This window comes from Schistocerca gregaria, chromosome 3, assembly GCF_023897955.1.
Source record: "Schistocerca gregaria isolate iqSchGreg1 chromosome 3, iqSchGreg1.2, whole genome shotgun sequence".
NCBI classification, from domain to species: domain Eukaryota; kingdom Metazoa; phylum Arthropoda; class Insecta; order Orthoptera; family Acrididae; genus Schistocerca; species Schistocerca gregaria.
In genome coordinates this window covers 953,935,572-953,950,523 of record NC_064922.1, presented here as the reverse complement: position 1 = coordinate 953,950,523, position 14,952 = coordinate 953,935,572, and the positions used below count along the sequence as shown (strand labels likewise).

General features: G+C 45.0%; 1 protein-coding gene across 1 annotated transcript in view; it reads left to right on the top strand.

Annotated features, from left to right (window-relative positions):
- The first annotated feature begins 1,010 nt into the window (after window positions 1–1,010).
- LOC126355724 (uncharacterized) overlaps window positions 1,011–14,952 on the top strand; it is a 138,606-nt gene continuing 124,664 nt past the window's right edge. Inside the window, exons 1-2 of the mRNA XM_050006092.1 lie at window positions 1,011–1,027; window positions 1,111–1,386. Coding sequence (XP_049862049.1) covers window positions 1,011–1,027; window positions 1,111–1,386 — 293 coding nt within the window. The remainder of the gene's footprint in view (window positions 1,028–1,110; window positions 1,387–14,952) is intronic.

Sequence of the window (14,952 nt, the reverse complement as noted above, 5' to 3'; positions counted from 1 at the left end):
TAATCGGACAAGAAGGAAGGTTTCACTGTAAAAAATTGGAAAACTGTAAATTTGTAATTTTATCTCACGAGAAAATAATTCTTATCATTTGTTATCCACCATCGAACTCGAAATTAAGACATGCATGAAAGACTTGGAATACGGGGGACGGATATATTGCCAGTATTGATGTCGATAGCAGGCAAAAATTGTCGAGATTGTCGGTTCCCGGCATGGATGAACTGTCTAGATACATAATTAAGTTTATTTTTACTATTATTATACTTGTTAATGTCGAGTATAAAATTGAGTGTGACGAAGTCTTTTCTGAAAGTATTTGTATGGAGTGTAGCCATGTATGGGTGTGAAAGATGGATGATAAACACTTTAGACAAGAAGAGAATAGAAGCTTTTGGAATGTGGTTATTACAGGAGAATGCTGAAGATTAGATGGGTAGGTCACTTAACTAATGAGGAGGTACTGAATAGGATTGGGGAGAAGAGGAGTTTCTGGTACAATCTGACTAGAAGAAGGGATCGGTTCGTAGGACACATCCTGAGGCTTAAAGGGATCACCAGTTTAGTGTTGGAGGGAAGCGTGGAGGGTGAAAATCGTAGAGGGAGAGTAAGAGATGAATACACCAAGCAGGTTCAGAAGGATGTAGGTTGTAGTAGGTACTGAGAGATTAAGAGACTTGCACAGGATAGGGTAGCATGGAGAGCTGCATCAAACCAGTCTCTGGACTGAGCACCACAATAACGTAAGTTTGTACGAAACCCGCAGTGCGTGAGTCCTACTCCCATTTCGACAATTTTGTAAATGGGACTGACCTGTGGTCTTATACAGCCGCACGGGACTATTCTCTGCGCTGACGAGTCTCGATAAATGTGAGCTCGGAATGGTGACGTCTTCAAAGCAAAATGGAACTGTAATTCGTCAGCGCCTTTCACCACGTTACCTTTTAAGTAATTTTAATTGTTTTTCAATATCGCTTCTACTTTTGTGTGGCGGTGGAGGGAGGTGGCACGGGATGGGGGAGGGGAGGATGTTCGTGACCTCTATGACATCCCCGTCGCATCGGATCCGCGTCTGTCGATAATCGATCAAACGCTCTCCCCTGGTGGCGGCAGCTGCGCTCCCGGCGACAGGAAGCGCAGTGGAGGCGCATCGGGGGCGGGCAGCAGGCGCTCCGACCGAAATAGCAGCAGCGGCGGCGGCGGCAGCAGAGCCGTGAGCCGAGCTGTGGCGCAGGGCGAGCCGCGTGACGTCACGGCTGGTGCAGCGCGCCGCGCGGCCGCCCGGCCAGTCTGGCGAGCGCCGGCCCCGCGGCAGCAGCAGCAGGACAGCAGACAGCAGACAGCAGACAGCGGCTGCAGCATGGCGCTGTTCGCGGCGCGGGTTCCCAGGTGAGAGGCCGGAAGCCCCGCCCTGCTATTGATCGGCGACGGCAGCAGCGCGCCCACGTGCCCGGCGCCCCCTGGCGTAGCGGCGAGAGCAACAGGCGAGGACGGCGCCGCGATTCGCCGGTAGTCGCGCCGGCAACCGGCCTCGCGAGTGCTGTAATTGAGTGCTAAACGTGTCAAACGATCCCATTTGCTCCCAGTTTAGAGGCCGCTTCTGAAAGAGGAGGCTCCCTTCCCGAACCGTCTGCAAATGCGCGTGTCGGCGTATACTGTTCACTGAACCGCGTGACAACAGCTCTTTCCATTCCAGCAGCTATTTATATTTTACGGAGTGTGGGATGCGAAACACGACGATCTCAAACTGGTGCATATATCGGCCAATTAGCGCGGGTGTGCAAATGCGTGTGCGTTTACAAGCCAGAAGTATCGCCTCAAGTGTCGAGACTATGTATTCAGAATTCGTGGTTCCATTCGAGTTTGATGCTAACACCTTTTTCTACCTTTCACCAACTGCGACATAGTCGCATATACAAACAGTGGTCCAATACTGTAAAATGCTTTTTTATTCCAGTCTCTGATCGCAATATCACTTCTTTAGACGATGACCGGTTTCGGTCCGTAATGACCATCCTCAGATCTTTTTTACACCATGTCCGTAAGTGATACGGCCATAATGGCATCGTCGAAACATATAATCAGCACAGCATCGTCACATAAATCTAAAATAAGGTGTAGACTAGCCCACATCGTCCACATAGAGATTATCGCAACTGGCTAGTTGCAACTAGCCAGTTGCAATAATCACTATGTGGACGATGTGGCCTGTTCTATACCTTATTTTAGATTTATGTGACGATGCTGTGCTGATTATATTTATATGTTTTGACGATGCCATTATCGCTCTATCACTTTAGGACATGGTGTAAAAAATGATCTGAAGATGGTCATTACGGGCTGAAACCGGTTATCTTCTATACAACTGATATTGTGATCAGAGACTGGAATAAAAAAAGTATATTTTTCTACCGTTTACCACCATGTCCATCTCTAGTAGCGCTTTGTGCATGTGAGCAATACCAAGTCGCATTACGGATTCCACATTACAAGTACACGCTAAAGTTACTTGACAGAATAAGTAAAATCCCCAGTAGGACGAACCCTAGTAAAATACTGTGCTGCGCTCCACAGCCTCAATAAAGTAGGAGAAGGACGTTACTCCACCAGGCTGTGTTTAATATTATTTTATTTGCATTACTAGCTTCGGTTACTGCCCACTTTCAAGCAGCAGATGTGGATACATCTTCCTCGGTTCATCAAAAAATCACGTCCAATGCATATTTGTGCACAGCAGGGTCCTCAAAGGCCCTCATGTTGTATTGTTTACTACAAATCACTCTACACACACTTGTGCACAAATATGCATGACACCAGATTTTTTGACGAAACGAAGACGATGTCTCCTCATCTGTTGCTGTAGATGCTTTTTGAGAATGGCCAGTTCTCGAAACTAGTGGTGCAGATAAAATAATGTGAAACGCAGACTGTTGGAATAATGTTCTTGAAAAGAATAGAATTTGCTTCACGCCCAGGTTGGTTTCTTTTATTATTTCTAGTAGTGAATAAATAAGTATAATAGCTCTTTGTTGTCCGTGTAGTCTGAGCCTAACTGCTTGTCTGTCGTTCCCTGAGTTACGTTTTAAATAATATTTAATAATTTTGAAACGATATGTCAGTATGCGAACACAGCGTGTTCATTGCAGTCAACGTTCGTTCAAGTCATTACTACTCCTGAAGCCCGTTTCAAATTAAAATAAAATACAGCTATCGAAGGGCGAACTAAGTCGACTGTTACCAATAATGGCCAAAGACAAATGTTTGTTTTATTATAATTGTAAGCCGATCGCATCATTTTAAAATAGCGCTGTAAAACGATTTCTGACTGACAGACGTCCGTGGGTGAATGAGTAGGCCTAGTCAATGCGCAATTAAAAACTGTCGGCTTCCCTCCAGTTAGCAATTAATGCGAGAAAAACCCTCTAACAATCGCCAAAAATTGTCATAATGGCTTAGTCAAAGATAATCTGCCAGACAACAATTTTTTGGCCACATGTGAGTGTTATGCGACGAAATGAAACACAGCACGGTCGCAAGTATCTGTGTTCGATACTGCAACGGGGCAAGTATTTGTTAATACTGGCGTCCCCCCCCCCCCCCCCCCCCCCAAATTGGTCACGATCACGACATGGCTGTGGCAAACTGTGTAGTTAATACACTCACCGAGCTCGACTCACTGAATAAAGATAACGTGTGTAAGCTTTTTGAAACTAATTGGGTCCTCTCCTCTGGCGTTGTTCGGTCACGACCTTCAACATCTTTTCGGCTCATCGCAGTGAGTCAAGTAGAATAGAGGCCCCCAATGTTGTTCTTGCCTTTACACGTTTCTTATCCCTTGTTAGCCCGCCCAGATGCGTGCGTCACTTACGGCGGTGAGTCGCAAACCGAGTTTATGAGGAGCCTTTTCTCAGGAAGAGGTGACTTTTATCAGCGCAGTGACGGAGCCTGCCGCTGCTCCATTCAGAACCAACTTCTAAGCCACCCACGCACGTAACCGGCTCCAGCATGCAGCCAGGGAAAGTGTGATGCCAGTGATGAAAGACAGTCAGCTTCGTGACGGAATCTCAGAGATCCTAATCGACAGCGCTCGGACGAAATTTTTTGAGAAATTACTAAAAAAATCTGTGAAGAAGCAGTCTTCAGGGAGGTGCAGAATTTGCCATCTAGAACCCGTTTTCAGAAATTTGGCGATGAAATGAAATACAGCACGGTCAGGAGTACCCGTGCTGTGACTATTTCGAAACTTTTCATTCGATAATGCAATGGGACAAATATTTGTTAATGCTGGCGCACCCTGCAATGTCCAATGACCTGGCTATGGCAAATTGTCTGCCGTGATTAAAAACTGGCTGCAATTACAAATTTCGAACGAGTCTATCGCTTATACTTCAGTGATTACATACTAACAATACTCTTTGCTTTAATGTGATATCTTACTGGCGCGAATAAACTGTTGTTGTTAAGTCTTCTGGCAATAATAGGATAAGTAAGAATCTTTGTAGCTCTCTCAAAAACAATTACCAGACCTAACAGTTGTATGTTTTCCTTATTTTTTTCCCACGTCAGGCGAAAGATTTGATTAAACTGATGTGCTAAATATAGCACACTAGGGGTTATCGGTCCGAGAAAAGCTGATATCCTTCAAATATTCTTCCTAGCAGATGGACTTAAAGGTTACAGCAACAGGTGGTTTCCGCTTTGCAGACCTTTCCTAAGGTATTGAATACCTACGTAGGTCGCTTTCGTTTACATCAGTGCCTCCGATTCTACAGAGAACGGGGCGGGAATACGTGGGTTTTCTAACTAACGACAGGCTGGAAACAGCCGATGTAACTTTTGTAGGGAAATTTCTTTTCGCGTAAATCTACAATGCTAATAGAAGAAAACTCTTAAGGGATGGTTAAAGAGTTTCCGTGCACTAACTTACCTAAAGAGCGCCAACACACGCAGAACTCCAGGCGCGGATGTTCTCATCACCTAACTGGTGTTTTCCTTTCTTTGTTTCGGCATAGCCTTTGACTGAATTTCCGTATAAATAAATTTGTTTGCTGTTCGTCTACATGTTGACGCTCTCTCCATCACAATTATTTATTTATTTATTATCGAGTAAGGCCACTTTTCACCAGGTGAATACAGCACTTTCTGCATTTATTACCAGTTAATGTAGTCACGACGCTTTAGTAGAATGCTGCCATCTCCAAGTTCCCAGACAAGTATTTTACGTTGAACTCCATATATCCAAAGCACACACCTTGTTTTCAAAAGTGATTTTCTTGCCTGATGGGCCACTTAGATAATGTGACGACATAATTCCACCTCTACCCAATAATATAGAAGTATCTAAGTCAATATTTTGAGCCGGTGCTTATTTAGACAACAAATTTTAGGTAAAATCGTTTCCTTGCGTTTACTGCTGACAGCGTAAAGATTTTACTAAATAGTGGTTGTGAAAACAAGCATTGTTTCGACATATACATGTAGTTATTACCAGTGTATCCCCGATCCCTTGAGGAATCGAACCCTCATGTTTACAACAGTTAATATGTTAAATATTTTATGTCAAGCATGTGAGCCAGAAAAGTTTTTAAAAAAGGTTTGAAATTATATTTAAAGATTTTTGAAAGCGGCCAAGAGCTCTCATTATCAAATACTGGATGACTACGGTTCGCACTCCAAGTCACACGTCGAGAGCCACGTGGCCTCAATACATAGCTTACGAGTACATTACTTATGTTACTGTATTAAACCTTTAACACAAGAGTGGATGATGATAGTATCTTAAATTCAGTCAGTAATTACGTAATCGAAATACTGAAGACATTAGGAAAAGGACAGATTGCTACTCACCGTAAAGGTAACCCGTCGAGTCGCAGACAGACACAACGAAAACACCGTTGCGCATTCTGGGCCTTCAGCCAAAGCCTTCTGCAGCAAAGAAAACCTACACACATTCTCACAGGCATACATGACCGCCACCACCGACAGCTCCAACTGGATGTGAAGTGGTGCAGATGATATCTTTTCACGAGCTGCCATTTAGTGATACTTTTATTTCTCACATAGCGACATTTTTACGTCACGATTACAGAAGTTACAAAAGAAACATGTGTAGCTCATGCAGTCTTATTACATTCCCAATAATACAGCGATTACTTTTACATTAATTGATTTTTCCAACTCTGCTTGGTATAACAACTTTATATCATTAAATGAAAGGCACTAAACTGTGACAATATCTCATTTTACTAAGGTTTGAAGCTCCTCTTTTCGTAGCAGTTGATTGAGGCACCAACCAGGGACACGAAACAGAACGGAAAATGTAAGTACAGAAACTTACCTAACTTCTGCCCTCGAATCAACTTTCCACAAATACGCAATAATTTGCTTCAAGGCTAGTTTTCAGATGACATGCTGTCAAAAGAATGACGAAAACGAGCACTAAAATCGATGTACAATAATACAGTTCAATTAGCTATGTAATTTTAAGGTGATTGTCCAAACAAAACGAAGCAAATTACAAATATTGTATTTCTTAGGCCTACAGTAGTTAAATTGTTACACATGTGATATTGCACTTTACTTGAAACAAAAATTTAACCCACAGAAGATGACACATCGGTGTCAAAACATGTCTGGGGAAATATAAAAATAAACTAATTGTGTTTGCTGATTTCCAAAACAACGCAGTGATAGCATCTCGTAAGCTGAAAATTGCTTAACTAAATAAACTGGTACTGCACGACATTCACATTTTATGTTCCTCATTTGCAAAAATTACGCGAATAAATACAGCAGTCAGCCACATTTTCTGTCGCTTTATTTTCGCGTTTCGGGCCTTCGCCCATCTTCATTTATATCTTCCACAATATAACATTTTTGTAGACTGCATTTTGAGCACAGTACTCTCTTTTTTCCCCGACTTCAACGACGAAATGATATACACACTGACGAAAAAAAAACCGCAACACTAAGCAGGAGTTGTGCGACCTAAAGGTGGGCCACTCAGATAATGTCACAACATAATTCCTTCTAGAAGATGGTGCCTATTCAAATTTGACGCCAGACGCATAAGAATGGCGCTAGAAGCGCCATTACGAGGATGCCGATCAGATCTGCTTTAAATATACGCTGTAACGATCGTGAGCTTTAGTTACCTTTGAGTTTGGACGTGGTGAGTTTATGCTAGTCAAGAGTGCCTTGAAGGCGACAAAGACGCCGTTATCAGTACCTCACTGAGTTTGAACGAGGTCGTGTAAGAGGGCTACAACAAGCTGGATGTGCCTTCTGTGATATTACAGAAAGACTTGGCAGGAATGTAGCCACTGGACACGACTGCGTGCAGCTGTGGCCACGAGAATGTAGGGTCGCGACAAGACCCGCTACACACGGCCACGTGGTAATGCCGAGGTGGAAGACCATCGTGTGCGGCGTATGGCATCTGAAACAACAACCTGAGCAGCAGCTGGCACAACCACTGTTACCAATAGGTTACTTCCAGGACAGCTACACGCCCCGTAAAGAGTATTCCACTGATTCCAGGCCACCACCATTTGTGACTTCAGTGGTGTCAAGCGAGAGCCCATTGGAAGGCTGGTGTTCTCCGATGAAAGCTGGCGCCAGTCATGGTCGTGTGGTCGTTAGAAGGGGGCCAGTTGAGGATTTGCAACCAGCTTGTCTGTGTGATGGACAGACGAACTACACCTTGGAGCTACGGTCCGGCTGCGATTTCGGACCATTCTCGTCGTTATCCCACAATCGACATGTTGTCTCAGACTGCTCGATCACCAGATCCGTCTCCAATCGCGCACGTATGGGACATCATCGGAGGACAAATCCACGAAGAGCATCAGCCGTCCCTGTAATGGCCGACCAAGTGCAGCAAGCATGGAACTCCATCCCACAAAGTGACAAACGCCAACTGTACAACACACAGCATGCACATTTGCATGCTTCAGTTCAACATTCTGGCGGATACACCGGTTATTAATGTACCAGAATTTCACATTAGCAACGGTTTATCTCGCGCTTACATTAACGTGTTATCTCCCAGTGTTAATTACTAAGTATGTTGCCTACACAAGTGTATTCCCGAAATTTCATTACGCCACATTAATTATTATTTTGGTGTAGCGATTTTTTTCCGTCAACGTGTATTTGGATTTTAGATCATTAATTTGTTTAGAACCCCCAAGTTTCATATCAGAAATAATATAATTAGTAATCGCAGTGCACACATCCCTCACGGATTAGGACATAGGTCTGTTCCGACTGTCGCATACAAGGCAGTACGAGAAGCGATCTATGGTCGTGGAAAATGTGATCAGCATGTCACCAATGGTGCGTCTACATATAGATGGGTACTTTGCAAATTACACTTAATTGCCTGGCAGACTGTTCATCGAACCACCTTCCCAGTAATCTCTATTATTTCACTTTCGAACAGCGCCTAAACAGGACGGCGTCAACAAGATATTTTCGCATTCGGAGGAGAAAGTTGGTGATCGAACTTCAGTGAAAAGATTCAGGCGCAATGAGAAACACCTTTGTTTTCATTATTTCCACCCAAAGTCCTGTATCATGTCCGTGACACTCTCTCCCCCATTTCTCGCTAATCCAAAACGTGTTGCTCTTCTTTGAACTTTCTCTATGTACTCCGTTAATCACATCTGGTGAGGATGCGACACCACCAGCACCACTCCAGAAGAGGACGGGAAAATATAATGTAGGCAGTCGCTTTAGTAGATCTGTTGCATCTTCTGAGTGTCCTGCCAACAAAACACGGTCTTTGGTTCGCCTTCCCCACAACATTTTCTATGTGCCCATTCCATCTTAAGTTGTTCGTAATTAGGCGCTGCAGTCATGGACTGTGCGGCTGGTCCCAGCGGAGGTCCGAGTCCTCCCTCGGGCAGGGGTGTGTGTGTGTGTGTTTGTCCTTAGGATAGTTTACGTTAAGTAGTGTGTAAGCTTAGGGACTGATGACCTTATCAGTTAAGTCCCATAAGATTTCACACACATCTGAACAATGTTTTTGTTCGTAATTATAATTCGTAGGTATTTAATTGAATGTTCGGCGCCGGTTGATTTCTCGTGTAACCGAAGTTTAACGGACTGCTTTTAGCACTCATGTGGATGACCTCACACTTTTAATTATTTAGGGTCCATTGCCAGTTTTCGCACCATACGGATATCTTTTCTAAATCTTTCAGCAATTTGTTTTGATCCTCTGATAACTTTACTAGACGGTAAACGACAGCGTGATTTGCAAAGAACCCAAGGCTTCAACTCCAGCAGTTTTTACCAGAAGATGAATCCTGGTGACGTCACTGCTTCTTTATTGCAGCAGCACCTAGTCTAGAGAACCCGGTCCCAGACTGTAGTATCTCAAATTCGAGGAGGCGCCGTGAATCGAATCCGATTCCTTCGGCACCGAATCCACGCTAACAATTCTGCTTTGGGTAAATAGATATTAACCCTTGAACAAGCAAATTATCCTACAATTGTAGTAACTACAAGCGATTTCTTATTTGATCAAAATTACAAAATTTATCACTGAATTCTGGAGATACAGCACTGTCACAAAGCGAGGCCTTGCGCAGATACTGCGAGCGGGACACCCTTGTCTGGACGCGTTATCAAGTGAGCAAAGAGCTTAGGACCTCTACCCTCCCCCCCCCCCCCCCCCCCCCCTCTACTGTTTCGCGTAGTGTGGCAGGGACAAGATGGTCCTATCGGGCGCGCTATCTTATCTTCACGAATTTCTATGCCGATAAAGCCTTCCCCTCTGGGTGTGCTGGCTGATGACCGAGGTACGTGTATGCGCCGTGCAAAAGACGCCGTTCTTATCATTTCAAGTGCGCACCCTTACTGCTGTCGTGTTCCGCTTGATAAAAGTTTGCACGTGCACGAAATCAGGTGACATCCGAAATGAGTGTATAAAACAGATGATCCATTCCGTAAGGTGGCACATTCATTTTTCATCATTCGATTACCAGCTCAGTATCCTTTTTCGAAAGCGAGAGTGAATGTACGTCTGTCAAAAGAATTTCAGTTGGTGCTGTTGGTCTTAAATTTGCATGTGTACGACTTTGCAGACGAGTGGTCATAACTCACATCAACATTTCTCGTTTTACGTGTCAGTGATTCTATTACCCTCCTATAATGTAGTGCGCAATCGATTTTCTGATCTCAACTGGACTAGCTAGCCAGCTGTGACAGATGGCTTCAGTCGGGGGCTTAAAGCAGCACCTCATCGATTGCCGGCTGAATCTACGATTCAGCTTCAGATGTTTCCTGAAGGTAGAATGTGATACCGGGGGCGACAGACTCTTTCTACGACATTGTATACAGTCGATTATAGAGATCTGCTGTCCGCATGTCATTCGCAAGTTTTTTATGCACGTCCGCGCGGACATCAAAATTTTCTAAACACTTTAACGTCGTACTTGTACATCTACGTCTCAAGATACGTCACATGTCAGCGCAGGGTGCGTGGCGGAGGGTACTCTGTACCACTATTTGTCATTTCCTTTCCTGTTCCACTCGCAAAAACAGCGAGGGAAAAACTACCATGTATATGCCTCCATATCAGCCCTAACTTCTCGTATCTTATCTTCGTGGTCCTTATGCGCAATGTCTGTTGGCGACAGAACAGTCGTTTGGCAGTGAGCTTCAAATACCGTTCCTTTAAATTTTCCCAACAGCGTATCTCGAAAAGAACGTCGTCTTTCCCCGAGTGATTCCCATTGGAATTCCCGAAGCATCTCCGTAACACTTACGTGTTGTTCGAAACGACCGGTAACAAACGTAGCAACCCGCCTCTCGATTGCTTCGATGTCTTCCTTCAATCCGACGTGGTACGGATCCCAATCACACGGCCAGTACTCAAGAATAGGTCGCAACAGCGTCCTATATGCGGTCCCCTTTTACAGGTGAACCACTCTTTCCTAAAATCCTGCCGATAAACCATAGTCGATCTACCACGGTTCTCACATGCAAGTTCCACACCGCTTTGCCGATACTTACACGACTAGACAGTGTAAGCAGGACACTGGTAATACTGTATCCCAGCATTCCACGTTTGATCTTCTTACTCGTCCACATTAACTTACATGTTTCCACATTTAGGGCATTCATCGCAGCAACTGAAAATTTTTACTGAGTCCTCTTGTACCTTCCTACAGGCACTGAACTTCGACACCTTACCGCACTCTACAGCATCATCAGCAAAATACCACAGATTGCTGTCCACCCTGTTCACCAAATCATTTACGTATATAGAGAACACACTTCCCTGGAGCATTCCTGACGATATACTTGTCTCTGATGCATACTTGCTGTCGAGGACAACATACTGGATTCTATTGCTGAAAAAGTGTTCGAGCCACTCACATATTTGTGAACTTATTCCATGTGCTCGTACCTTTGTTAACAGCCTGCAGTGGGGGACCATACCAAATGCTTTCCGGAACTCTAGATGTATGGAATCTGCTTTTGCCCTTCATAGTTCTCGTATAGCACATGAGAAAAGGGCAAGTTGAGTTTCGCACGAGCCGAGCCTTCTGAAACCATGCCGATTCGTGGACAAAAGTTTCTCAGTCTGAAGAAAGTTTACTACATTCGAACTGAGAATTTGTTGAAGGATTCCGCAGCAAACAGAATTTAGCGATATTGATCTGTAATTTTGCGGGTCCCTTCTTTTACCCTTCTTGCATACTGGAGTCACCTGCGTCTTTTCCCAGTCGCTTAGCACTTTGTGCTGGACGAGCGATTCACAATAAATGCAAGCTAGGTAAGCAGCCAGTGCCGAAGAATATTCTTCGTAAAATCGAACTGGGTTCCATCCGGACCTGGTGATTTATTTGCTTTGAAATCTTTCAACTGTTTCTTTACAACAGATATGCTAATTATTACGTCGCCCATACTGGAGTCTGTTCAAAATGGTTCAAATGGCTCCGAGCAAGCCGGCCGCGGTGGCCGTGCGGTTCTGGCGCTGCAGTCCGGAACCGCTGGACTGCTACTGTCGCAGGTTCGAATTCTGCCTCGGGCATGGATGTGTGTGATGTCCTTAGGTTAGTTAGGTTTAAGTAGTTCTAAGTTCTAGGGGACTGATGACCACAGCAGTTGAGTCCCATAGCGCTCAGAGCTATTTGAACCATTTTTTGGCTCCGAGCACTACGGGACTTAACATCAGAGCTCATCAGTCCCCTAGACTTATAACTACTTAAACCTAACTAACCTAAGGACATCACACACACGCAAGCCCGAGGCAGGATTCGAACCTGCGACCGCAGCAGCAGCGCGGTTCCGGAATGAAGCGCCGAGAACCGCTCGGTGATAACGTTCGCCTACTGGAGTCTCTCCGATGTGACATAGGCTAATTCCAGGCCTGAATCTTTGTTTGCTGAAGCTGCACCTCGTCATTCTATGACGGCCACGTCTTAAGACAAAAACCTGTCCTATTATTATACGTTCGCTACGTTACCGCTTTCTTAAGAAACTGAAACGTATTTTCTGAAATTTTTTTGCAGGACATTTCAGATCCATTGAAGAATCAAATGAAGTCGAGTTACAAGTTGATGAGAATCCTCAAAAATTGTCAGATGAAATCAGATAGAAGTTTACCAAATATGTGGTAATTCACCATGTTCAACCGTGTTAACTGGCTACATTCATCAGTGTGTTCATTGTTGTATTGTCTACTTGGAAGTGTATTTAAGAGAAACACTGACAGATTCACTGTCTTTATACCAAACATTAGTTGTGTCTTAAGACGCAAAACGAAAGTCAGATAGAGCATCAGAGTTTGGAGTGGATAGTGTTTCCTAGAACAACTTTCACGTCGCTTTGTAGCAGCTTCGCTAATAGAGTAAATAGCCTCTGTTTCTGTAAACGAAACAGAAATGGCGCAGACCTAAGGCCTCTGCTGGTTTTATGGAAAGAGGGTAAACGTGTGAAATTGTGGTAAGCCGCGCGGTCCAAGGCGCCTCGCCATGGTTCGCGCGGCTCCCCTTGTCGGACGTTTGTCCTCCCTTGGGCTTGTGTGTGTGTGTGTGTGTGTGTGTGCGTGTGCGCGGGTGTGTGTGTGTGTATGTGTGTATGTGTTAGCATTTCGAAATATTGCCACTGTACGGATCTATCTTCAAGAGAGTAGTTTGCAAATAGTTCTCTTCTTAATGCGGTCTGCTTCAAAAAATCATTGTTCCTAATGTTAATAATTATTACTGTCAATGTTAATAATTATTGGTGTCAATGAAATAGTATCGTCACCAACTAAAACCGTATCTCGCTTGTAATGCATGCAATATGATATGTAATTTCAGCTCTGGCGACAGTGCTTCATGCATTACAGTACCTTTATTCCTTATCGCTTAATTAACTCTATTTATAAGAAACATGAACAGTTCTGGTGAGATTCTAAGATAATTAAAAGAACTTCTTGGATCTTCCGTAATAAAGTATTTTAGCAAGGATGCTGAGAGACGTCTTTTCTTCATCCAGTCACGAAGCGAAACACGTTTCTTATTTTTTTCTTATGCAGCGATTCCACGCAAAAGCTTTAACTCTATCACAACTCGTGCGACGTGGAGCTGCCAAAACTTTCATTTCAGACACGACTCAGGGACCCACAAAACGACGAAACTGAAGTGTTTACTGGTGTCGCCGTGTCTACAGTCATATATGAAACCACTTGCGTGCAACGCATTCCACGCAACGAGTGGCGCAACCCAGTGTCGTCGTGTAAACTAGGCTTTAGGGTCTTGGGTGCTATGAACCATACAACTCTCGTTCACCTTTGGTGATTCTGGAGGGAACGCTACCCAGCGCTCGGCAAGCGCAGACAATTGTTATGTTCGTTCTTTTGCTGTTCTTGGAGCATTGTTGATATTCCAACCTGGAGTTTCCATTGTTCAAATACAGAAAGTCAAATGTTTGTTGCCGTTAGACAGCTAACCTGCGCCGGTGACGTGGCGATCGCACACCAGGTTAGTGTGCTAATACAGATATTACGTCTTACGGAACGGGGTGTCGTCATCTCGTACATAACCTTAGTGGTACATTAACAAGCGTGTGGTTCCTGAAGAGGGGCAGCAGCCTTTTCAGTAGTTGCAGGGGCAGCAGTCTGGATGATTGACAGATCTGGTGTTGCAACATTAACCAGAACGGCCTTGCTGTGCTGGTACTGCGAACGGCTGAAAGCAAGGGGAAACTACAGCCGTAATTTTTTCCGAGGACATGCAGCTTTACTGTATGATTAAATGATGATGGCGTCCTCTTGGGTAAAATATTCCGGAGGTAAAATACACTCCTGGAAATGGAAAAAAGAACACATTGACACCGGTGTGTCAGACCCACCATACTTGCTCCGGACACTGCGAGAGGGCTGTACAAGCAATGATCACACGCACGGCACAGCGGACACACCAGGAACCGCGGTGTTGGCCGTCGAATGGCGCTAGCTGCGCAGCATTTGTGCACCGTCGCTGTCAGTGTCAGCCAGTTTGCCGTGGCATACGGAGCTCCATCGCAGTCTTTAACACTGGTAGCATGCCGCGACAGCGTGGACGTGAACCGTATGTGCAGTTGACGGACTTTGAGCGAGGGCGTATAGTGGGCATGCGGGAGGCCGGGTGGACGTACCGCCGAATTGCTCAACACGTGAGGCGTGAGGTCTCCACAGTACATCGATGTTGTCGCCAGTGGTCGGCGGAAGGTGCACGTGCCCGTCGACCTGGGACCGGACCGCAGCGACGCACGGATGCACGCCAAGACCGTAGGATCCTACGCAGTGCCGTAGGGGACCGCACCGCCACTTCCCAGCAAATTAGGGACACTGTTGCTCCTGGGGTATGGGCGAGGAGCATTCGCAACCGTCTCCATGAATCTGGGCTACGGTCCCGCACACCGTTAGGCCGTCTTCCGCTCACGCCCCAACATCGTGCAGCCCGCCTCCAGTGG